This window comes from Sinocyclocheilus rhinocerous, unplaced genomic scaffold (genome assembly GCF_001515625.1).
Source record: "Sinocyclocheilus rhinocerous isolate Xijiao unplaced genomic scaffold, SAMN03320098_v1.1 scaffold1295, whole genome shotgun sequence".
Lineage (NCBI taxonomy): Eukaryota > Metazoa > Chordata > Actinopteri > Cypriniformes > Cyprinidae > Sinocyclocheilus > Sinocyclocheilus rhinocerous.
Window position 1 is genome coordinate 1,080,030 of NW_015660499.1, and position 24,682 is coordinate 1,104,711.

A 24,682-nucleotide genomic window follows, 5' to 3' on the forward strand; every position below is an offset into this window, starting at 1 on the left:
TTAAAGAACTTGAACTTTTCTGTTTTGCAAATCCTTTTTTTGATTGATCTGAGGAAATATTCTAATATTTTGAGATACTGGATTTTTGACTTTCATGAGCTGTAAGCTCTAATAATCAAAATTAAAACAAAACAACTTTTGAAATGTTTTACTTTACATGTAATGAATCTAGAATATATGAAAGTTTCACTTTTTGAAATAAGTTACAAAAAAAAGAACTTTCTTATATTCTATTTTATTTTTTTTAGATGCACCTGTATATTACTATTACTATTATATATGTTATATATATTGACTAATATTATTTTTTATCCACACAGCCTTAAATACAGAATTTATCATGGTAAACTTCAGATTTTATATGGACATTTTAAATTAAGTTTAAATTCAAATCAAATTGTGAAACAGCTCTTATTTTCTGAAATGGGTATCAAAGTGAATGAATGTACTTCTGCAGTGGGTCGGACATCTTCTTCAGGTTCTTCTGGAAGCGCATGGCCTGAGTGTCCTGCGTCTCAATCTTCGGTGGCAACAGACCATGAATGCCCAAAATCTGCCGTTCCTTCAGCGTGAAGGCCATGCCCTGTGCATGCACAAATAAACAATGAATGTTTACAATAGATTTGTACCTTTTTTTTTTCACGAGTCAAATAGAGGATTGCAAGGACAATGCTAATGTGTTGGGAGTGTTTGTCAGTCAACTAAGTCTCTTAAGGCTTTGTTCAGCTGATTTTTGGCATATTTTAATCAAACTAGTTTTAAATTTTGAATGCCTAACAATCGTCGGATGAAAAAAAGTGGCATTAAGTATATTATATTTTTTTATACAAACAGTGATCAAGTTTTTTCCTATTAATGAACAAAATAATAATAATAATAATAGGATCCAAACATTTTATATTTTAAAAATAAAAATAAAATGACATTAAAATAAAGTCATGAAAATACAATAAAATAGTAACAATAAGCAAAAAAGTTTTAAAAATAAAAATGCAATTAATGATAATAATAAAATCAATCAATTGTAAAATAACACAATACAATTATCAATTAATTATAAAAGAAAATGAAACAAAAAATTAGATATTACAAAAATAAATACATCTGATATTTACAAACCTGAACAAAACTATATCATATGTGGTTAGAAATTATTATTATTATTATTATTATTATTATTATTAGGAGTGTGTCAAGATTCAAGAAGACATTAAAAAATAACCCTGTCTACAAACGCATCAAGTTTCATCGCTTGCTTGGTACAACACCAAAGTTTCTTTAGGGTCACAGGTTTGCTCAAATCTCCAACCAGAATGAGCAATAGTGCTGCATGCCTTAGCAAACAGAATTACAGACAAAGCCACACACACAAAGACAACTGCAGATGGTCTAGTCTAATGCACTGTCTATGCAGAAGGCTGTGACATATGGAGTGCACAGAACACAATAGGTCATACAGAGACCCTGAAACACTGGCTTTATGTGTGTTTGGGGGTGGGCTGGAGCCATCCTCTGCTGTACATTAAAACCATGCATGACTCTTTCACCCGAGATGCCACAAATGTACATACATCCTAAGTGTGAGGAGGAAATGTCTGCGGGGAGCAGAGCAAAGCAGAACAACGACCAATGAATGTCAGGGAGAGGGAAACACCCATCTATAACATACAGGAACTGCCTTCACTTTACATTCCATATGCCTGGAGTGTGTGCACATGTGTGTTTGAGCATATTTGAGGAGTGAGAAGAGTCTTTAACAGGGTTGTGGGGTTGCAGGTCTTTTCTGAACAGCAGGAAAAATTATGTTAAATGCAAATAATAAAATGCAACTACTTATATAATATGATGGATATTTAGGTAGAATAGACTTATCAACTTTTAAATGGGAGGAAAAACACTTTGCATATCTTTTGTGGTTGACATCGAAAGCCGGGTAACCAAACTCATCTGTATTTTGTTGCAAATTTTTTAAAAAAAGCAAAAAAAAAAAAAAAAAAAAAAAAAAAAAAAAAAAAAAAGGTAAAAGAAATTGTGACCCAGACGACATTAAATACAACTCTAGTAAAATAAAAAAAAGTTAGATTTCGAGTAATCATTCAAAATAAAGTCATAAAACAAGAATAAAATAAAATAGTAACAATAACAATGATCAAAATAAAATGTTAAAATTGTAAAAAAAAAAATATATATATGATGTCTAGAAACTGATGTTTATTAATAATTTTACTAATTATAGTTAAATAATAAAAATAATTAACGGATAAATAATTATTACAAATAATCATTTGCAATGTGTCAAGAGTACACAGTCTACAGTACAAACAAACCAAATTTCATAATTATAGAGTTGCAGGTTTGTTCAAATCCCAAACCACAAGCATGAGCAATACTAGTGATGCTTAGTTAGTAATTTTGGTGCTAACTAATCATTGAAATTTCGGTGCAAAATCATCTCATTTGGTAAAAGCTTGTTAAGTCAGACAGGTGACGACACTGACATGCCTTCATCTTCAAAAAAACAAACAAAATTACACAAAGTAAAATAAAATACGACCCAGACCACATTAAATACAACTGCAGCAAGGATAAACATAGTTTGTCAACCACCATATGCTTTGTGAGGAGAATTACTGGCTGCTGAGAGCATGAAACCATCAGGCAATTTAGTTTAGTTTTGTACAATAAACAATTTTGGATCTGTCCTGGGTCATAGCTTGATTTCCAAAGTAAAATAAGAGTCCTGAAGCAAAACCAGTGGTCTACAGGACGGAAATGAAGCACACACCCATGTTTTCTGGGATACGTGGCACTTCTGCTGAGTCACTCCTCTAATGTTTTCCAGACAAAAGCGTTCAGACCCTCAACACACACAGGGGCAGTGTTAGAAAGTGTGTATGCATCTGTGCTAGGGAGTAAAAAAAAACCAGCACGTAAAAAACTAAGCAGGTAGTGGTGTGTCAAACTGTATTGTGCATGCAGTCTAACATTCAAGTGAGCTGAGGCAGTAATTAAACACACTCTACTAAAATGTCCAGTTTAATTTAGTTTAAGAATACATGATATATATTGAAATAAAATCGATACGGCTTAGTGCGATTATCAAATTACAAGCAGTGATTTAATTAAATAAGGTTTCAGAGAAAAGCGTGGCACTGTGTTCATCTACACACATACAGATCATGATATGGTGTACGACATATAGCGCATATATTTATTTACTCTATTTTCTATTCTACAGGACATTAGCATAATTACTACAACTTATTTCTTGTTTTAATAATTTATTTGATATTAATCACAATAAAAATAAATAATTCTTTTATAATCAGTTACTGAATAGTTCAAAAAGAGTGGGAATGTGGCCTATAAAACTCTTTAAACTCGGTTCACTATAAGGCTAATTAAAGAGGTTTGATTTTATGCTAAAAGGATAGATTGTATTAAACTCTTCAGAGTAGATTTATATAAATATTTTTATTAATATCATTATAAATCTAATAAAAACTATAATAAATTATGATAAATTATATTATAATTACATATATTATAAATATACACCACAAAAACACAAAATATTGCAATGCCATTTGTTTCAATATCATGCAGCTCTATATTAGTTAATCATATTGTATGGGCTCTTCTCTTAACTGGATCATAAAAACTGACTAATATAACTAATTTAAAACATAGTTAATACTGTTATATTGAACACTATTTTATTGTTCCAAGATATCCCTGGATGGTAATTTGTGTGTTATTTTATTAGTAGCAAATAAAATAAATATCTAGTGGCTTAGTATTTGTTTATTCTTCATCCTTTGAGTTAATGATCTGAACAAACCCATAAATCCAAATATAAAACTTTGGTGAGTAACTCTTTCTGCACCATTTGTTGTATTTAGTGTAAGTGTATGTGTTTGAGTTTAATGTTGTCATTGCAACTGACATCCTCATTGTTTTGTGCCATTATTATCATTTAAATACTGCAAATTACAGATTAGATTCCTCAATGCTCAATAAATGATATTAGAAACAAGAAAGGACAGAGACTGATAGAGACACAGAGACAGAACTAGAAGGACTTATAGATTGTGTTTAGTCTAACCTTGTTGGTACGTGGGTTGAGCATGAGCGGTTTCCCCTTCTCTTTAGTGTGAACCCATCGGCACACGCTCACACACGGCCTCACACTCGTGCTTAATCTGGACAGCATGGCTGCACTGATACCGATACACACCTGCAAAAGAAAATACTGAAATAATACATGCAAACACACACTTAATGCACTCAGACACAAAAACAGATCATTCGGATCAGCAGTGTCTGATAGAAGAGCTCTTATCAGCTGATTAGATTGAATTATTATGGCTGATCTGTCAGCAGCAGCGATTCTCACACCACAGTCCTCTCCGCTGCGCTGATAAACATTCATGCCAGAGTCCTTATAAAGGATATCAGCACACAGAAGAACATCTCTGTTGCCTTTATAAATGCAGTGGTCCTTGAGAAGTGGATTAAAGCAAAAAAAATTAAATTAAATAAAATAAATAGAAATGCTTGCTAAAAATGCAAAAAAAATAAATTAAAATGTCATTTAAAAATTAAAACGCTTACTAAAATATATATTTTATTGGTCACCTGCATGTCATGTGACCATTAACCAATATCAGATAACTATGAACAAAATGAATATTGAAATTTTAACTTTACATCTTAGGGGGTATAAAATATTTAAGGGCAAAGGGGTTCAGCTGACAAAAAAGCTTGGGATTTCCTGGAATATTTCATCCATGAATGTAAATTGTCATCACCTTCTTCTTTCATGTTCATGCAGCGTATGATAATTTGAGAATTTGTAATTTTAACCCATTTTAACTGTTAGTACCAACACTATCACCAGACAGTTACTTTATTAAAATCTCATGTGTTAGGCAGCTAAAAGACTTTAACTTTGTGAAATATTTAAAACAATGCACAACAGACAACCAAATGTTGAAGTTTGCAAGGCATAAAAACATAGACATGTGATCACTGAACACAAGACAATCACAACGTAGCACTGGCCCAATAAGGCAAGTGATAGTTCTCAGTAAATAATGTAAATCACGAAAACCAGATGTTTTTACAAAAATTAGGAAGACAAAAAAAAAAGATATTAGGGTGAGTAAATCATTACAAAATGTTCATTTTTGTGTGAATCAAAATGTTAATATCAAACTAGTTTACCCACATATCAGAAAATACCAATCCTTTTACAATGAGAAAAGGATCCCTCAAATAACAACAAAAAAAGTGATGAATGGAAATTATGAAGCATTAAGCACAATCATATTAAACCATATTAAACATATTCAACATATTATTCTAAGTCTCAAATATCCATTTTAATAAAAGGTGGATGTAATATCACTTAAGATTCAATCACATACTCAACTCTAAAACTAAATAATCAGATGTCTCATGACTGCTGGTTTGTATGTCTGTAAGCAGTTAAACACACTCATGTCAGCACTGAAGTCGCCTACTTTGCTGTACGTAGAGGAAGTGAAACCTGTACAAACATAGAGCCAAACCCTTATACAACAAATAACTCATCACCAGCCACCTACGGTCGCTCCTTATCGATTTATCATACGGTGTTCTTCTGGGTCATTAAAAAAAAAGTCAAAGTACAAAATAGTGATGCATGCTGACATCATTGCTGTTGTTAGGTCGGGACTGTTTCATCCGGTGTGAATCACAGCAGACTAAGTTTAAGTGTCTCGCTCAAGGGTTCAACGATGACGGGGCAGGGAGCTCTGGGGTCACTCCAAACTGGGACATGTGCATTTAAAGAAATAGTTCACCCAAAACACGAAAGCAGTATATTCCAAGATATTTTGAACTAAGGTATTGCATGAAGAACAGACAGGAAAGCAACTACTTACAATGTGATTTTAAATTTATGCATTTGGAAGATGCTTTTATCCAAAGCAAATTATGTTGCATTTAAAACATTCCCTGGGACTAGAACCCATGACCTTGGAGTTGCTATCGCCACGCCCAATATACACCCAAGTTACCAAACTAAATACAACCTATTACAGATTATTCACCATCAGGCTACAACTGTGTCCCAGACGTAGAAAACAAGCATTCTTTCTGTAAGGCTGTTCCTGCCATGACCTTTGACAAGTGACACCAAAGGTTATTTTAGGGACCAAATGGGAAGTCACACCAGATCTGCCCAACCTCACAGTTGATGAACACATCCTAAGCAAGCAAATGCACTGTTTCTGCCATAATTTGTGTGATTTATGGAACTACATACAATTAAGGGCATGCAAGAGTCTTGATTAAGGGCACAATGATGAAGATAGGTCGTGGATTAAACCTAAAGCCTTTCAGACGCCAGCCCAGATTCTCAAACAACTATATGACGATACCCTTAGAAGTTTTGTAGAAAGTAGTATGACACAACTGGGACAGTTCATCGATCACTCAATTCAGGGTTTGAACCTACAATCTCCAGTCATTAGCCCAGCTTGTAATGGAACAAGCTTTCAGTTACCAGTCTATATCTTTAACTACAATTTCACAAAGCACAAAAAAAAGTGAATTTGTAAATATTAATTAAAAGCACAACGCTGGTAGCATACGAACAGGGTTTGAACCTACATCCTTTCAGCTACCAGGCTACTAGATATTTAACCACTAAGCCACTACACCCATTAAAGTGATTTTATTAAAACAGATTAAACACACAGTGCTAATCATTAAGGCAAGTAACCACAGGTGATCACCATACTTCTCTAGTTAATTTATTACAGTACATTAAGACAATTGTTTTGAATCACAAGTTTTCTGGAATTATGTTTAAATATTACGAATTAAATATGCACTAGTTCCAGTTCAAAATTCTTGTTTCATTTTGTTGATATTTTACATATTGGAGTTTTTAATCACGCCATAAATCAGAAAACGTTGTGAACAGTATTTTCAAAATGCTTTTTTTTTTTTTAAACCCTCTGTAAAAACCTTCAGAGTATAGATAGGAATTCAACTGCAAGGTCTGATGTATGTAAGTGACACTGAGGTGGAGAAAAAAATTTATTTGGAGAAAATAGCCTATAAAGACATGTGCTGTAATTGAAAAATCCAGATGCAGATAGATGAAGTGTGATTAAATTAACACTTCAATGTAAATGTGGGGTGTTTTCTTTTCACTAGTCTGAAAGAAGACATGTTATGAAAGCAAAATAGCCCAAAATCTCCAAATTGACCAATGCCTGAAAAAACAATGTTCTGAAACCGTTAGTTAGTGCAGCAAAACCAAAGTGCAACAGGTGGAGAATCACAATACTGTTAATGTTAAACCGGAAGGCCATCATTCGATTATTTAACGATCGTGTAAACACATGAGTGAGGTGGTCTAGTGAAGTCATGACAGCTGCTGTTAAGCTACGCTAACACAAAAGGCTCAAAATACTCAACATACTCCCTCCAGAGCTCTCATAAAGGATATATCTGAAGCCTTACCCTTTCCTTCAAACGTCTCAAAGTCAGTTGGTCACAATAATGCGCGACTAAACATTATATTTTAGATAAATTCACCGGTCTGTGGTCTGTACGTCAGGCCGCGCACGGTGAGTGACAGCCGCGAGCCTTCTTGGCACGAGACATTCTAACGCACACGCCGACAGCCAATCAGAAACGAGCAACGCCATAGCGCTTAAATTTACCGTAAAGCTCTTGAATAAAGCGCAGAATAAACAACAAAAACCGCCGACCACAGAAGCGGAAGGAAAATTATGAAATCACCGTAAGTTTCTTGCACAAACCTCATCTAACTCCTCAGTTGACTTTTTGCAAGCCAGAGTAAGCTGCAAGTTAGAGGAAGACTAATATAGTCGTGTTTTCGTTGTAACCTTCTAGTTTTACAAATAAAGAAAGAACATAATAATAATAATGTTTTTAATTTTTTTCTTAACATTGATCAAAAAATACAAATGTAGGCTATTACTATTAATATTTAAAAAATGATAATAATAGGTCTACACATAAATACTTATAAATAGGCCTACATATTTTTTCATCACTTGTGCTTGTAAAGTGGATAAAAACGTTTTTTTTTTCTTCATTTTTTTAAGTTAATATTTTTCAGTGTAGTTTTTGACTGGTTGTTGCTGGGAAGATCTGAGGAAAAAGAAGAAAAGAAAAACCTTATTTGTAGATTTATTTAATGTGTTGTTTGCATATTCTAATACATCATTACATGTGTATTTATTTTTTCTTATTAATTCATTTATTTTTAAGTTTTTTTTCGTTATATGCACTTGTTTGTCACTTTAAGATGATTTTTATATTATATATTATATTATTATTGAGTTTGGTGAACACGTATCCAACTGATATTACTGCTCTGGTGCTCTGAGACAAACATTTTGACATAAATCAATATCAATGTCTGCTTATTTTCATATACATAAATGCATTTCCAGATCACGCATGTCTGTTCACTCTATATGACCAGAAGAGGTCGCAATTAACTAGTTTCTAGTCTTGCCAATAAAATTAAAAGACCAGCCACTGACCATTTGGGATGTTTGATAGCCTATACTTTTTAACGATTTTATTTTTATTTTTATTATTATGCTACAGTATAAATATGTGTTAATATGGTAGCACTTTAATGGTAATACGGTAGTCATTAACAAACATTATATTGATCAGATCAGCAGTGGATGTATTTTCCAACATGAATATTTAAAGGGGTGGTTCATTGCGATTTCACTTTTTTAACGTTAGTTAGTGAGTAATGTTGCTGTTTGAGCATAAACAATATCTGCAAAGTTACGAAGCTGAAAGTTCAATGCAAACGGAGATATCGTCTTTTAAAATTCTGGCAGTTTAATGCCTACAAAAACGGCTCGTAGGGACTACAACGAGTGCTGAGGTGAGGGGCAGGACGTTTAGACGCGGGCTAGAGGCGGTTTAGCCAATCACAACACACTGGGCTAACTAACCAATCAGAGCCCATCGCCTATTTCTGAGGGAGGGGCTTCATAAAAGAAGGAAATGATCAGCCCGTTTCTCAGAGAAGGGACAGAGCGGTGTGGAATAAAGGTAAATTATGTGAAAAAGAATGCGTTTTTAAAAAAACGAAGCGTTAACACATATTAGACTGCACCCCATAAACACAATCAAGCCTAGAAAAAACCCAGTGAACCACCTCTTTAAGGCAAAAATATCGGAATCAGAATTTAATGACGTTTGTATTTAAAATACATTTAACAACTATCTGTTAAGCACTATTATATCGGTTGTTACTGTTATTTCAGTCACAGCAGTAAAGTATTGAAAGTGGTTTAGCTTTGCATAATTAGTTACACCATTCATTGTTGCACAGTTATTTACTGCAGCTAATTCTCCTCCTGGATTGTGCCTCTTTGGATGACTGTTTGAGTAAATATACCATCCATAATGATGTCCAAACCTGGAGATTTTTCCCCTCCTGCCCCATTTACCAAACATTTGTTGATCAAACACTCACCTCCAGATTGATCTGTTCTTATATAATCTTCTATTATGTTATGAAACATAAGCCCTCGTAAGGATTAAAGATGATTGGGAGAAGGAAACTTTGCAGAAAATTGCAGGGAGAGGCACCACAGACTCCACCTGATCAGGTTTAAAGTGAACGAGTCGAACGTCTGCTTTAATCTGTGAATAATACTCATAGCTGTAATATTAGTGTTTTCACCTCACTGACATACTGTCTGAAGACTTAAATAACTTATACTCTTAATAATGTTTTACATAAGAATGCTCCGAATGAGTGAAAGATACAGATCTTATGAGAGTGTACTTTATTTCATATGTGTACATGAACATCACATATCAAATGAACATTAGTTTTTTATTATCAAAATAAACAACAAATACTAAAGAAATTATATAATTAGTTAATAAATAGGTACAAACAATAAATATATTATTACAGTGGGTTTTATTATATTATTCTATGTGCAATATATCTGTAGTGCACTCCACACCAGTGACATCAGTGTGAATTCTACCTGAAACAAAACAATTTATTTTATGACATAAAATATCTATAGGCCTATATTCCACAATAAATTGCGTAAAATGGGGGTTTTGTAGACTGTTTTAATGCTGAAGAAGGAACTGGAGTTTTACATGGCAAACACAACCCTAAAAGTCTCTTTTACATTTAGCAACCCATAAATAAAGACTTGGCCTTACTTCCTCTTCACACCATGATGTTCTTCTTCTCTAGTTTCTCTCTCTCATTAGTGGAGCTCAGGAACGCCGCCTGAAAGCGGTGATGTGTTCTATAGCTGCAATATAAGAACAATACAACGAAAAAATATATTAAGTTAACAATTCTGCCAAATACTCAAATCCACTCTTACTTCTTAACATTTCCTATTTATTTCCATTTGCTTGATAATTGAATATTATGTTGTTATTTCTTCTTTATTTTATTTCTTCTTTATGTTAAGTCTGCATTATAGTAGCTACAATAAATAAATATAAAAGTAATCTAACTGTTCAAGCGCGGAACGATTCGTTCATCTGTCACGTGAAAAAAATAATCGAATTTCCGAATATCTTAATTGGAAAATAATGAAAGACGCATATAGTGGAAATGTTCGCGGAATTTGTTTATTTAAATATATATATATCGCCTGAAAGCGATGATGTTTGATATATATGATATATATATATAACAGTTTAACTTAATTACCTTAAATGAACGAAATGATTTGAATAAAAGTCATTTTGTGGAACTATGTTCAAAGATCAGCGTCAGTAAAATGATCCGATCTTCTCAACAAAAATGCGTACGGTTAAGTTACAACACAACCTGTATAAAGAGTGCTTGTTTATGTATAATCAGATCTGTAGCAACTATTATAATTACCGTCTGAGGGTTTATTTCAGAACGAATGCAGAAAATGTGATTCCAACCGATTGTAATCCACCGATCACCCGTAGGCCATATCAACGCTATATCAATCCGCTCATGCGTGTAAAGAAACCGGAACTACTTTCTCGACTCTCGGACTCGTTTTATTCAAAAGACAACTGGCGCCATCTATCGTCTCATTTATAGTGTAGTGAAAACAACCTCAGAGGACTTCATTTTTAATATTGCTGGAATATTGCCACGTTGGGGCCTTGAACATAGTAAATGTCTGGGTTACTGTATTCTGTACATATAAAAACCTTTTGATCTAAAGGCTAGTTCCTACATAGGAAATTTCGTTCACAAAACTAAATGTTTTTTGTTTGTTTTTATTTTGGGTGATAAAAAAGCAAGTATCCAGAATACACGTGAACTCCTACAAAAGCATCCCAACATTGTGAAGTTGGTTTATGAATGTCGAGATTGAGCAAATCTAGTACAAATCTAAGAGGGAACATTCTGGCAAGGTTCACTCAAATTTATGTACAAACATTCTTCTAGTAATGTTAATAGAGTGTTCATTCAAAGTTATCTGGTCTTTAAATAACACTCTCAAAAAGTTAACACAAAACTAATACATTTATACATCGTTCATGGAACATTTTTTTAGTTGCACATTCATCTAACATTTTTATAAGGTACATGTTATTACAGAAAACATTCAAAAGCAACATTCCCAGAATGTTTACAAACGATACAATGGAAACTTAATTAGAATGTTAACAAAATGTTCCTAGAACATGTTTTGTTAGCTGGTAGAGTAACCTCATAGTATTAATAATGATAAAGAATGAGAAGGTGCGTCCAAACTGCTGTCACAATATGTGCCAAGTATAACCCAGGCGTGTGTTTTGTGTGTGGGTGTATATTTAGCATGCATGCACTGAATGTACTTACTGCACGCAGACCATGAGCAGAATGGCTAGGCAGCTGATGACTGACAGGACGACAGTCATAATAACGAGCGCGGTGTGGCTCCGATCAGTGCTGCTCTCGTCCCGAGACGTCCCGAGAAGCTGGATCCCACAGCGTTCTCCATCATAACCTCTCTTACATCTGAAACAATCAAACTTTCATTACTTGAACACGACGTTAATGCAACACTGACTGGATTTAATTGATGTGAATTCACTAATGAAGTGCAGGTGTGTGGGATGTTTATATGTAGTGTGCATGCAGATAAATATGGAAGCCTGTTTCTGCCATGGAATAAACTATTTAAAAGAGGTGATTGTGACTTTTTTTCTTACAATTGTGACTTTATATCTCACAATTCAAAGATTTTTCTCGCAATTAACTTTTTTTCTGGGAATTGTGAGATTTAAACTCAGAATTCATACTTATTTTCTCTACTTTTTTTCCTTGCAATTGTGACTTTATATCTCACAATTATGAGTTTATCTCACATTTCTGAATTTTTTTTCAGAATTCTGAGTTTACATCTTGCAATTTCTTGCAAATTAGACAAGATATCTGAGGTATTCTGAGTTTTTGTTTTTGTTTTTGTTTTCACCATAAAATAAAGAATACAAAGGGTTATTTATATCTCACAATTCTCAGTTTATCTCTCAGTTTTCAGAAAAAATGTCAGAATTGCGAGACATAAACTCACAATTCTGACTTTCTTTCTCAATTTGGAGTTTACATCTCACAATTCTGACTTTTTTCTCTGAATTCTGAGTTTACATCTAGCAATTCTGTTTTTTTTTGTTTCTGCCATGAAAAACGGTAATTGCCTCACAATTCTGACTTTTTTTCTCACAATTCTCGAGTTTATATCTGACAATTCAGCATTTATATCACACAGTTCTGAGCTTATATCTCACAATTCTGATAAATGTCTAAATTGTAAGATATAAATTCAGAACTGCAAGAAAGAAAGTCGAATTGAGATAAAAAGTCGCATTTACTTTTTTATTTCTTATCCCGTGGTGGAAACAAGCTTCCGTAGGAAAGTGTCACTCACACACAGACAGGCTCTCTCAGACCGTGCAGGTATGTGCAGTGGCCGTGGATGCAGTAGTCCACGTGAGAGGTCAGGCAGGGGTCAGCGGTTGTGCTGTGACTCCAGTGACTGAGCGTGTGATTCGGCTGAACAGGAGTGATATTTTTATTCTTTTTTCTTCCTTTGTTCTTTTTGCGTCCAGAGCGCTTGTGATTCTGCTCGTCTCCTTTACTGACTTGGGTTACTGAAAGATATGAGATATATGAGAAACTTTAATGTGTGTGAGAATATTTGCTTTCTATACTTATCATTTTCTTTAATGTTTTTAAATGGCTCTTTAAAATCAAGCGGTCTTTTTCTTTCTTTTTAACTTTTATTTTTATTTATTTTAAGTTACAAGATTAACAATGCAGATAAAAAACAACATTAACAAAAAAGAAGGAACAACATACACTCTAAAAAATGCTGGGTTAAAAAGGGACAAACCCAGCTATTGGGTTGTTTTGACCCAGCGGTTGGGATGTTTTGAGAATCTTTGCCATTCATAAATATTGAATTTATCATCCTAATTAAAATTAAAAAGATGTTATTAGGTCAGTAATTTTAATTAGCAGAATAATAGACGTCTGCACAAGATTGTCAAGCAGGTGGACGAGTTTGACTGTCTGTACCCTTTTTTAAAGATTTTTACTATTATGATAGGACAGTAGGATTCGGGGTTCGAACTCAGGACACCCGTAACCCAACGGCGTTATATGTCGGCGCACTTGCCAACACGGTTGTACCTTTAAACAAAGTTGGATCACTGAACATTCCCGATGGATCCTGATCATCATCAGATTCCAAATCTTCACCCACGGCGCTCTGAAGCCCCTCCCCCGATGACGAGCTCACGGTCACATGACCCAGTGCAGCTGTGTGAGCGGCAGCTGTCCGTATGGTGAAAACTGCACTGCAAACTGTACACAGAAACACGCAGTTATATCACAGCAGAAATGTAATAACTGCTTGTGAGGAATGCTGATTTGTATAGTTTCGGCCCAGTTTGCAAATAATAACAGGATCAAACGCTTCATTATATCACAATGACACATTAACCTCTATTAGCAGATATAAAGAGCGGTTAATCTTCTAATGTTGCGGTTGATGTTGAGTCATCCTGTAAACACCCCATGTGTATTGTACTGAGCAGATTAGCTGTGTATGTGTGTGAGAGAGAAATTGAGAGTGAAAGACATAAGCGAGTGGAAAAGTTGAGGTTATGTGAGGTAAATCTGCGCCTGCCGCAAGTAGCCTACAATACAAAATTAGAGTCCTTTATGTCTCCTTTTCTTGTTAGACACCAGTTTATAAAACACATAACCTAGTTCAGAATCCGATAGGATCAATACAGCTTTCCATTCATGCTAAAATACACAATATAATAACAGGAATGATGTGAAGATAAATACTGCACAGAATCCATACAAACCAGGTAGGCTAAGTAAATGAACAATGTATATTATGTTTCCTTGTCTTGCACCAAGATATCCCCGTTTACCTGGCAGCAGAAGTTTTGACAGCGGTAGGGCGTTTGTAAAAACTACAGATCGTACTTCCGCATTTTTGTATCCGCGCTTAAGGAGAGTCTGATCGCGCCCAGTGCATTATGGGTGTTGAAGTTTTTGTACTTTTTTTTTTCCCTCGCCACGGCTCTTTTTCTGTTTTCTATAATCGTGTAGCACCGAGAATAAAAAAAATTCGTTTTGCTGCATAAACAGCCACATTTTTTTTTATCAAAACCCCATCTTGCCAGCGGTGAATTACCCTCGATCCTAATTTAACATGTTGGGATTCAATTTTCTAGATTAAGAATGACACGTTTGATTAATAGAACAATGATTCTGATGAAGAAAATTATGTTTCAATGAAAATGTGTCAAATATTTATTTTCTCAATCATTCTTTGGTTTAAATAAGCATTTAAATATCATCTTACTAAGACAGCCTATTGGGAGATATAGAGTGACAACTGATATTTATATGCTATAAAGATTAAAATTTAAAGCTATCAGAGCCGTATCTTACTTTTTGCCACATAAATACCAGCAACTGCCAAATTGCATATTTTTGCTTAGTTTGGGCCTCTGAATAAATTTGAGGGTTTTTCCCCTACATGTTTTCACTACATCATGCCATAAAAGCCTGATATATTAAATATGATACTCACCCCCCTCAAAAAAAAACAAAAAAACATATGCACCCTTTTTTATTTTTTTGTCTAAAGTGTCAATAAACTAAAAAAAAAAAAACTTTTTTTCAAAACTATCATTACAAAACAATGTTTGCATCTAAGGAGGTCTCAATGTTCACAACCCACGTGATTCATTTCCATAGTGAAACATGCTATTCAACGAGCAAATATGTAGGCCGGGACTTGATTTTATCCATCAGGAATTGATTGGGATCAAAAAAAAAGAAGTGGGCATTATATCACAGAATGGAGCCAGACCTGAATGTGAACATGAAGGACTACTCCCATCCTGAAACACAGCCAGCATATGTTGGTTGAAACTTAAGTAACCAGGGTAACGTTGTTGCATAGGTGGAGTAAGTTTTGATCATCGCATTTTGATGAAACATTACAAAGTCAAACACGTTTGTATTTGGAATAACACACAAAAAGACCAGGAAAAAACATCCGTTTGATTTCCTTTTGGCTAGTAATCGAAGGTGCCATTATCTGAAAATTGCAGGAACAAATTCCACCAGCCCTGGGTGTGTGGCAAATCGATCCAGTCTATTAAACACTAATTGTAATTTTGCATGCCATTTTATTCTGCACACATTCTATTCCTTATCACATTAACCATTAACATGTTTCTTTAATGTCTTACAAATGAAGAGTCTCAGAATACTTCAATTTAGAACATCACTAGATTAAACAACAATCTTTGGTGTCAAATATTTTGCTTGAAAACCGTGCAAGTGCTATTTTTCTTTCTAATAGATATGTGGCAATTCAGACATTTTAAAGTAGTGTATGTGCCTTTCTATCACAGGTATAAACTGGCGACGTCTGCAGTCAAACTAGTCTGCAAGGAGAATGTTTGAGTAAATGCATTTGATCTGAACACTCCTACCGACTGGAATCCTGCATTTAATTGTCAAAGAAATTCACACACCTATTATTGTGTGCGGGGATGACCTTTCTAACGTTAGTTCGTAAAGCTAAATATATATTTAACACGGCTGTGTGACGCCCTAATCCTCCGTCCTTTGCCATGAACAATAAGCGCTTTGTGACGTCGAACATGACAACAGACAGCCCAGATTTAAACTGTGTGACGTTCTGGCATACACCTATATGGGAAAAGCCGGAGCTCACAGCTATTCAGAGGCATGTTACTACAGGTCGAGTCGATTTCCCAAAGCCCTGCCTGTCTGGAGACACAAACACAATACCACGCACACTTCACTCAGCGAGAGAGCTCAAGCTGGTTTTGGAGGAAGTTTACTATCTTGGAGTCTTTCATATTCATCAGTCAGTTGTCTTTTGTCAGTTGTCAAAGTGAAATTAAAATACAATAAACAATAATAAGTAAATGCAGAAAATTTACACTCGGCATGGAAGAAAATATGTTGCAAGTTTCGCTCACTTTTTGACTTTTCATGATTTTTCATTTTGTTACTTTATCACTGGACAAGTTTTTTTTATTTATTTATTTTTTATAATTTTACAGAATTTGAAAAAAATAAATATCAATATTTTAGAGCAAAGCATAACTAGAAAAGCATATATTCACACACATAAAAATCCAATAATATTTTAAGATTGTATTCATTTCCATGATTTCTTCAGGATTTTAAATCACGATTTTAAAATCCACTAAGATTTCCAGGTTTTCCACTACCGTGGCGCACCTGCAGCTGACAGGTCAAAAATAAAGTAAGACAGGATGGAGAAAACCAAACTCACCGACACAGAGCAGCAGAGAGGAGAGGCGCTGTAGGTTCATGGCAGCTGACAGCTGAGTTCTGTGTTGAGTTTCTGTTTGTCATGAACTTATCGTCCAGGAGGAGCTTTTATAGGGAGGTTTCCCTTCACACACACACACACACACACAGAGAGAGAGAGAGAGATAATATGTGTGTTTGTGTGTGTTTGTAGGCACCTTTTGTAAGGTAAATGTTTGACGAGAGTCCACCTGTAGAATTCATCCACAGGTCATTCATACACGAGTCATTATGTGAGATTCATTTTCCATTTCACGTCACTGGACTGTGATGCTGAATAGCTTGACTGTTTTGTCAAGTGTTCCTGAATGGGATATGAGAATACTTCTAAATAAACAGGAATATTGTTCATGTTTATTTGTACTTTAATAGTCAATTATGATGACTTCACATGCACTGATGTAGATGTTTCAGATTTGGGGATGCAGTCACTGGAATCGAATTTGGCCTTAAGTCTTTGGAATATTTGGAATGGAATATGAGATGCATCACGTCTGGAATAAAAAGAATGCAAAGAATGGGATTCTTGGGGGAAAATGCAATAGATAAAGAGAGAAGCCAAAACACCCCCAGCACACACACACTTGTTCGGTGTGAACACAGCCTTATGGGTCATTAAGTATATTACTGTCCCTGTAATTTGAGGCCAAAAAACTATGGTACGGGACGGAAGAGAGGTAGCTGGAAGAACGACCGGTTTTCTTAGATGAAGCCATGAATGAACGTGTTCGTGCAATTTAAATTCTGTTTGAGTCGCCTGCCGTGCAACATGTCCCTCACATCTGCATGGTAATGAGTTTCTGAAGAGCCCAAAAGGAAGAGAAGCACAGCTAATGACCCTGAACCGTTAACACAGAACAAACTAAACACCCCATTAGACGCTATCCAGAATTTATATAAGGCCACCATTGGATTCATACATTTGGATTAACTTTGAACTAAAAGCAATGCATTTACAATTGCATTTTACATTGTCGTTTTGAAAATACAGTGAACACCTGATGTGTTCATTAAATGCACAAAGAGTTAAATTACACAAAAATATAAGAGTGAGTTTGCATTCTGATCATATGGAAGATAACTTCAAATTCCATGTAGTCGTATCTGATTATATAGGTACTCAGTGAGTGATAACATCAAACATCCTTTTTTTAGCTCAAAACTTACATAATATACAGGTCTATATGGATGTAGTGCTACGGTTTTTAAAACAGAAATGACTAAAAGCAGAGCTATTCTGAGGCAGCTCCTTAAAACTTGCCTGCAATGTAAACCAACTTGTTGGTGCAGCCCAATGCTACGGGTGTCCTCTAATATGACACCCAAATCTAGAGGATTAGAGCGTAGAGGCGTTTCACTAGTGTGAAAGTACTGAAAAAAGTAACATACATACATACTCATGGTTTCATTTGTGAGCTAAAAGGGTTTAGAAAAAACTGAAAAAAGTGCAGAAAAATTCCCTGCAGTTTTATTTGTTTAATATTTTGTTAGATTAACCTACCACTATTTGGCCATGCTGTTTAAAAAGGCGTTTATCTTTTTATTTGCCAATAATGTTTTTATTTTATTTTATTTTATTGTCTATACTACTGTTAAGTATTGTGTAATTGATTAATGTTGGTTAATGTTATTAATGGAGGTTTATAAAGTGTTTAGTACATTCCCTAAATTTAAGACTTACATCAAACCTCATTCGATCATTTCAACAATCATTTCTATAGGAATCTTTACACAACTAAAGCCCCCAAAATAGACATGTTATTGATAGTGACACCGAAACTTTCCATATTGCAACAGAAACAGAAAATGAATCATTTGCAGTTTTGTCATTGATTACACATTTAGACTAAAATTCAGACCTGCTATGATATTTAATAATGATGTATCATTATTAAATATTATAACAGGGTCTAATAAGCCATCTCACTCCCCATAAATTGTATTTAATTTGTAGTAAATTTATTACATTTTTTATGTATTTACAAGTTTGAAACAAATAGTTTTATATGCATTTTTCCCTGAATCTGCTTCTATTCTGTTTGGTTAATACTACTAAAGTTAAATGGTAAAAACATGGCATTTACGTAGCAACTATTGTTAGGTCAATTTTTTTTGTAAGGGTAGTACGGAATTTCAGAGAGCTGCGCATGCGCAGTGCAACTTTTCCGCATTGGGCTCCTTCACGCTTCCTCATTGACAGCGCCTAAAGGAAGATAGCAGCGATACACTGTTTCATTTACACTCGTAACAGTTTTTATACCGTTTCTACCTATTATTGACGTCTTAAACAACTCGGAAGTCTTCTTTAAAAGTCTTGGAAAGTTCAGAAATGTCAAAGCCTCCCCCCAAACCAGCTAAACCAGGTAAGAGGTGCGCGTGGAGGAAAAGCCTACCTCGCAAGCCTACAAAAGTTTCATTATTTATTCACTCGTTTTTGCGTTGTTTCTTTGTCTGACAGCCTTACAAACACGCTCGTTTCCGATGCCATACAATGAAATGTATATAAGAGCATGCAATTTCTGGTTATATTGAACTTTCTCCTGCGGGTGGAGGTTGGCGTTTCTCCAGCGCAACGCAACTTTCTTTGCGCTTTTACGCGTTTTAAACGCTTGTCACCGACTAACATGCGCGAAACCACCACAATGTAGCATAAAAGTTCAAAGAGCAAGAAGGTTCAGAACCTAGTGAGCAATCTACCTCGACAGCGCGTTTAGTCAACGTAGTCTACGTACGCATTTTTCCTATAATCGGTGCATTATCTGGCGAGCCAAAAACATTTTTATATGATGCCCAGAAATGTTGTCTAGATCAATGATTTTGAGTCCCAGCCATGGTCTCATAGAAGTTAGTTACTTCCCCATATGAAAGAGCAGCTTCATTTTGCTTAGTGTGCAAAATAACGCATGACATTTGGACTGGTGATTTATGATGATGCTGTGTACGGTCAAAGATATGTGTTGCAGTTAGAGATAGACCAATATTATCTTTTCACAACTGATACGATGCTTGTTATTTTCATATTTAAACATCGAATAACCGATATGCATAATAACTGTTTAATTTCTGCTTTTGGACACAACAATACCTAAATCTTTAGACTTTTCAACCAACAGTTGGGTTAAATGTTTAACCCAGCCTTCTGGGCAGTAACTTAACCGCTGGGTCAAAACAACCCAATCGCTGTGTTGATCCATATTTTACCCAGCGCCTGGGTTGTATTTTTAGTGAACAGAACTACAAATAATGTGCATTTGCGACTATATTATTTGTTTTATTAATAATGCCATTCAAAATGCTAAATCACGTGATTGGTTTGAAATTTAGTAGAAAGTAGAAAACTCTTGAATTCTGAACTCTTTATTGGTCCTGTCTCAAGTTGTAGAATGTCCTCTTAGTACAGTTTTCTCAGGATGTGGGTCTGTGACGTCCAGCATGCAAATTTTATTTTACCAGTTGTGTGCCATGGGATGTTTGGAATATTTAACACTGTTTTGTTTAGTAGTGGCCAAAACCAAGTTACATTAACTTTTACACTAATAGTAACATATTATAATGTGGTGTAGATTCTAGGTGAACCTCCAACTTTGGGAAACATTGTTAGTATTGCAGAACAGATTTCCTGTTGGTTGAACGGATTTCTACACTTCTGAACGATTGATCGTAGTTGTAATTGGCGGCAAACACAATAATCATATCCGGTGGAGGCCAGTGTTTCTATTTCCGAGGCTGATCTGGAAGTTCGGGAGGGGCCGGTTGGATCCCACTCAGCAGGGCTTCTCACTTGTTTGCATTAGGCCAAATGGAAATCCCTTTGCAGGCAGGAAATGCCCTTTGTTGTGTGTATAATGGTTTGTTTATTTATATATTTAGGCCTCAGGGCTTGGGTTCCTCTTAATTCTGTGTCATGTGGTTTGCCCTGCATTTGAGCTGCGTTTAGTTCTGTGATACTACCTGGTTGTAGATGTGATGGTGTTTTGCTTTTGGTTGGGCTGATGATAGGTGAAGATAAGGTTGAACCGGTGGAATATTTACTGCTCTGTTTCGCCTATAAATAGTGAGCAGAACACGGACAACTGTGGACCTAAAATGTGTATACAACTGCTTCAGTTAGTTATTTGAAAATATAAGTTTAACATTCATATTTATGTTTTAAACAGGCCAGGTCAAGGTGTACAGGGCTTTATTCACCTTTGACCCAAGGACGGTGAGTTTCATTCTTCTCTTCGGTTGTTTTGTTTGTTTTAGCTTGCCTGAATTGAGCTAATCATGTATATTTTCCTCTTTTTCAGCCAGATGAACTGTACTTTGAGGAAGGAGATATCTTGTATATCTCAGATACAGTAAGTTTATGTTAGTTCCTCCTGCGACCATGGAGATAAAGAGCATTATATTCATGGCAGTGTTCGTGATTTTGAACTGACTGCTTGGTTTATGTTTTTAGAGTGACAGTAACTGGTGGAAGGGAACATGCAGGGGAAGGACTGGACTTATTCCCAGCAATTATGGTAAAGAAAGCAAGTGGCAAACTAGAACCTGCAAACCATCAGTCCTTTACTAGAACACCTTTAGTGATTTGAAAAGACGACTTTTGTAAAATGTGTATATAATATGTGACTTTTACAGTCTTTTATGATGTCGGGAAAGTTTTATTAGAGACAATCAGTGCTGTTTCCTAAAGAAATGCTAGCTATTACTATTGCACGTATACTTGGGTTTAAGACCTTGGTTCATCTTCGGAACACAAATTAAGATATTGTTGATGAAATCTGAGAGCTCTCTGACCCTCCCATAGACAGCAAGGATACTACCACGATCAAAGCACTTCTATCCTCGCTACGTTTCTGTGCCTTGATCGTGTTAGGATCCTTGCAGTCTATGGAGGGTCAGAGAGCTCTCAGATTTCATCAAAAATATCTTAATTCGTTTTCCGAAGATGAACCAAGGCCTTATGGGTTTGGAACGACGTGAGGGTGAGTAATTAATGACAGAATTTTCATTTTTGGGTGAACTAACCCCTAAAGTGTCAAACTTCTCTGCATATCATTTTATGCATTATACGCTATTACTTTTCTAAGCTATACTTAAATTTGTGATGTGATTTGCCTTTTTCCAGTGGCTGAGCAAGCAGAGTCCATAGACAACCCCATGCATGAAGCAGCCAAGCGAGGTACCCAAATATACACCTATCTGGCATTTTGTTTGTTTGATAGTGTGGTGAAACAATTAAATGTTTTGTGTGTGAATGCAGGTAATCTGAGCTGGCTCAGAGAGTGTTTGGATAATAAGGTTGGCATCAACGGACTGGACAAAGCAGGGAACACCGCTCTCTACTGGGCCTGTCACGGAGGACATAAAGGTAAAAGATGCACACACGCTTTGATTGTTTTCACATTTTTAAATTTCATTTTCGAGCTGCAGCAGTTGTGCACAAACTCTTTAAGCTGATTTAAGCCTGTTTTGTCCAATAATGGCACATCAAGTTAAAAAAAGTACAAAAAATAATGGCAAGATGAAACGTTTAACCTACGTTGTGTTTGTGTTTTCTTAGATGTGGTGGAGATTTTGCTGAGTCAGCCAAACTGTGAGCTCAATCAGCAGGTAAAATGTTTTTGGCGAGTCACTTTTCTTGAGATCAAATGCATTTCATTTGAATTGGTTAAAATGCACAGTTGAGATCAGCTTACAAATGTCTGTATGAAAAAGTGACAAAGCGATAGCAAAGTGTTTCTAGAAACGGAAGCAATGCTCATGTTCTTTATATTTTACTCAATGTAATAAATGGTGTGTTAATTTTTTGAACAGAATAAACTGGGAGACACGGCTCTACATGCAGCTGCCTGGAAGGGTTATTCAGATATAGTTGAGATGCTGCTCAGTAAAAGTGAGTGAATTTTTCCCCTCCTTATAAGTATCTACTTGTATGTATGTGACACTAGGGTGGGGCAGAGCTCGACAGTGCAAGCACTTCACTTGCATTTGCAACTAAAAATAGATCTGTGCAAACTTGTAAAGTGCATTCAGGAGCATGTGTGAAAATTAAAAAAGCCCCCAGTTTTCTGAAATTTAAGGTCATAAAAAGTCTTAATTTTCTAAATCAATTTGAAATTGAAATGTAAAAATTCCAAGTACAAACACACATGTCCTTTTTTGTATCTGTATCTGTATGTTTGATATGTTTGTTTATATTGCAATATGTGTTGCTATAGATGCCAGGACAGATGTGGTCAACAATGAGAAGAAGACCGCTCTGGATATGGCCACCAATGCACAATGTGCCTCTCTGCTGAAGAGGAAACTGGGAGGAGGTGAGTCACAAGGCGTTACCTCCTTCAGATGTCACTTCCTGTGAGAGAGATTCACACTTAACTGTCTCTCTCTGTTGAATTTCCAGTGATTCTGCGCACCCACAGTAACGCCGAGGAGTATCTCGATGATGAAGACTCCGACTGAGAGAAGAGCAGCACTAATGAAGTCCATTCATTCCTACATTCATTCCAACAAAAAACCATCACAACATGTATATAGATCAGATATATGTGGGAGAAACATTATTTACAAAGGTGGGGAGGATATGAAAGCTGGTTGTCGTTGTCTGATTGTCTCAACTTTCTTCTTCATTCCAGTTCATTGTAAAAGTATTGCAGTACTTGTCTGTTCTGTACATGTTTAGGATGGACACAGTGAACATTCGTTCTTCTATTTGCTGCTCCTCTTTTAGCTGTATTTATTGCATAGAACTCTCTTTGATTTTAAAGTGCCTTTTTAATAGGGAGATCACCCAGAATGCCTCACAGCACTGGGTCTTTTTATTCCAAAAGTTTTATGCGCGTGTATGTAAGTGTGTGTCTGAGCATTTTAACCGTTTGATTGTGTTTGTGTGTGTGCGAGATGTGCTTGATGATAGCTTCTGAGATGCATGTAAATCTGAATGTTACGACTATGCAAATAAATCAGTGGCCTTTGCTTGATATGCAAGACTCAAGATGAGAAGCTTGAATATAATTGTATTTGTAAGTGCCCTTTATTCATTGTGTGCATTAATTTAGCCATATTTTTAAGGTAAAAAGGGTAATTGACTTAAGGACATGAACATTTTTCTAAGATTTTAGATTACGATTTATATATTTTGTATTCGTCTGTATTTTTTGTGTTTTACCACTTTACATAATTTTAAATCAGATTATGTGCTATTCAGGAACATGCTAGGGAAGACTATATTTGAACCTTTGCTCTCCAAATTGCGTGAGGAAACTGAGTAAGTTGATAAAAAATACATAATATTCATAATGAAATCTGAGATATTCTTTTATTTTTAACATGTTTTAAAATGATAGTTCACCCAAAAATGAATGTTCAGTCATTTACTCACCAAACCTGTTGGAGTTTCCTCCTTCTGCTGAATATAAAAGAAGATATTTTGAAGAATGTGGGTAAGCAAACAATTGCTTGACTTCCATATAGATTGACTTTTCATTAAAAATACTACAAAAAGTCAATGGTAACAAGAAACTGTTTGGTTACTTACATTCTTCAAAATATCTTCTTTTCTGTTCAGCAGAAGAGAGAAATGCATACAAGTTTGGAACTACTTGAGGGCAAATAAAGGATGGGGATTTAAATTTTTGGGTGAACTATCCAGGGCCGTAGCTAGAGGATTCGGGGCCCCCTGAAAAAATATTGATGTGGGCCCCCACACCCCTCCACTAATATAATTTATTGTACAATATATGAGCATGGAGGCCCACATGTAATCTAATAGGGGTTTCTTAA

The 24,682-nt window shown here is 35.3% G+C and overlaps 3 protein-coding genes across 7 annotated transcripts in view; 1 reads left to right on the plus strand and 2 right to left on the minus strand.

The window, feature by feature from the left end:
* me2 (malic enzyme 2, NAD(+)-dependent, mitochondrial) overlaps positions 1-7,672 on the minus strand; it is a 16,902-nt gene extending 9,230 nt beyond the window's left edge. Inside the window, exons 1-3 of one of the 2 annotated variants that reach the window (XM_016534301.1) lie at positions 7,594-7,672; positions 4,106-4,237; positions 450-583 (exon numbers count right to left, since the gene is read on the minus strand). In XM_016534301.1, coding sequence (XP_016389787.1) covers positions 450-583; positions 4,106-4,213 — 242 coding nt within the window. In that variant the 5' untranslated portion in view covers positions 4,214-4,237; positions 7,594-7,672. Of the gene's footprint in view, positions 1-449; positions 584-4,105; positions 4,238-7,518 lie in introns of both variants that reach the window. The other variant, XM_016534300.1, reaches the window with a different exon arrangement.
* A 2,308-nt stretch (positions 7,673-9,980) lies between these two features.
* On the minus strand, positions 9,981-23,356 carry areg (amphiregulin). Of its 4 annotated transcripts, none has more exons than XM_016534303.1 (7): positions 23,280-23,356; positions 16,875-16,997; positions 13,703-13,876; positions 12,939-13,161; positions 11,870-12,028; positions 10,246-10,340; positions 9,981-10,058 (listed from the first exon to the last, which is right to left on the minus strand). In XM_016534303.1, exons 2-6 carry the CDS (start codon positions 16,912-16,914, stop codon positions 10,253-10,255), a joined length of 684 nt encoding a protein of 227 aa, XP_016389789.1. In that variant the 5' UTR covers positions 16,915-16,997; positions 23,280-23,356; the 3' UTR covers positions 9,981-10,058; positions 10,246-10,252. The 4 variants fall into 4 exon arrangements, with proteins under 4 accessions (XP_016389789.1, XP_016389788.1, XP_016389790.1 ...); XM_016534302.1 differs by having other exon boundaries at positions 23,237-23,298; XM_016534304.1 differs by lacking the exon at positions 23,280-23,356 and adding an exon at positions 19,306-19,992.
* On the plus strand, positions 19,044-23,438 carry ostf1 (osteoclast stimulating factor 1). The gene is made up of 10 exons (XM_016534306.1): positions 19,044-19,275; positions 21,070-21,116; positions 21,202-21,252; positions 21,354-21,417; positions 22,026-22,079; positions 22,161-22,268; positions 22,461-22,510; positions 22,715-22,793; positions 23,119-23,217; positions 23,304-23,438. The coding sequence occupies exons 1-10, from the start codon at positions 19,242-19,244 to the stop codon at positions 23,360-23,362; spliced, it is 645 nt and encodes a 214-aa protein (XP_016389792.1). The 5' UTR covers positions 19,044-19,241; the 3' UTR covers positions 23,363-23,438.
* The last annotated feature ends 1,244 nt before the right edge of the window (positions 23,439-24,682 follow it).

Coding starts and splice junctions, on each gene's coding strand:
- ostf1 (XM_016534306.1), top strand. CDS start 19,242: ATGTCAAAGCCTCCCCCCAAACCAGCTAAACCAG. Junction 21,418..22,025: donor ACTTATTCCCAGCAATTATG/GTAAAGAAAGCA, acceptor GCCTTTTTCCAG/TGGCTGAGCAAGCAGAGTCC. Junction 22,511..22,714: donor ACTGTGAGCTCAATCAGCAG/GTAAAATGTTTT, acceptor TTTTTTGAACAG/AATAAACTGGGAGACACGGC.
- areg (XM_016534303.1), bottom strand. CDS start 16,914: ATGAACCTACAGCGCCTCTCCTCTCTGCTGCTCTGTGTCG. Junction 12,029..12,938: donor CTGAGAGAGCCTGTCTGTGT/GTGAGTGACACT, acceptor TGATTGTTTCAG/ATGTAAGAGAGGTTATGATG. Junction 10,341..11,869: donor CTGCTCATGGTCTGCGTGCA/GTAAGTACATTC, acceptor CTTATATTGCAG/CTATAGAACACATCACCGCT.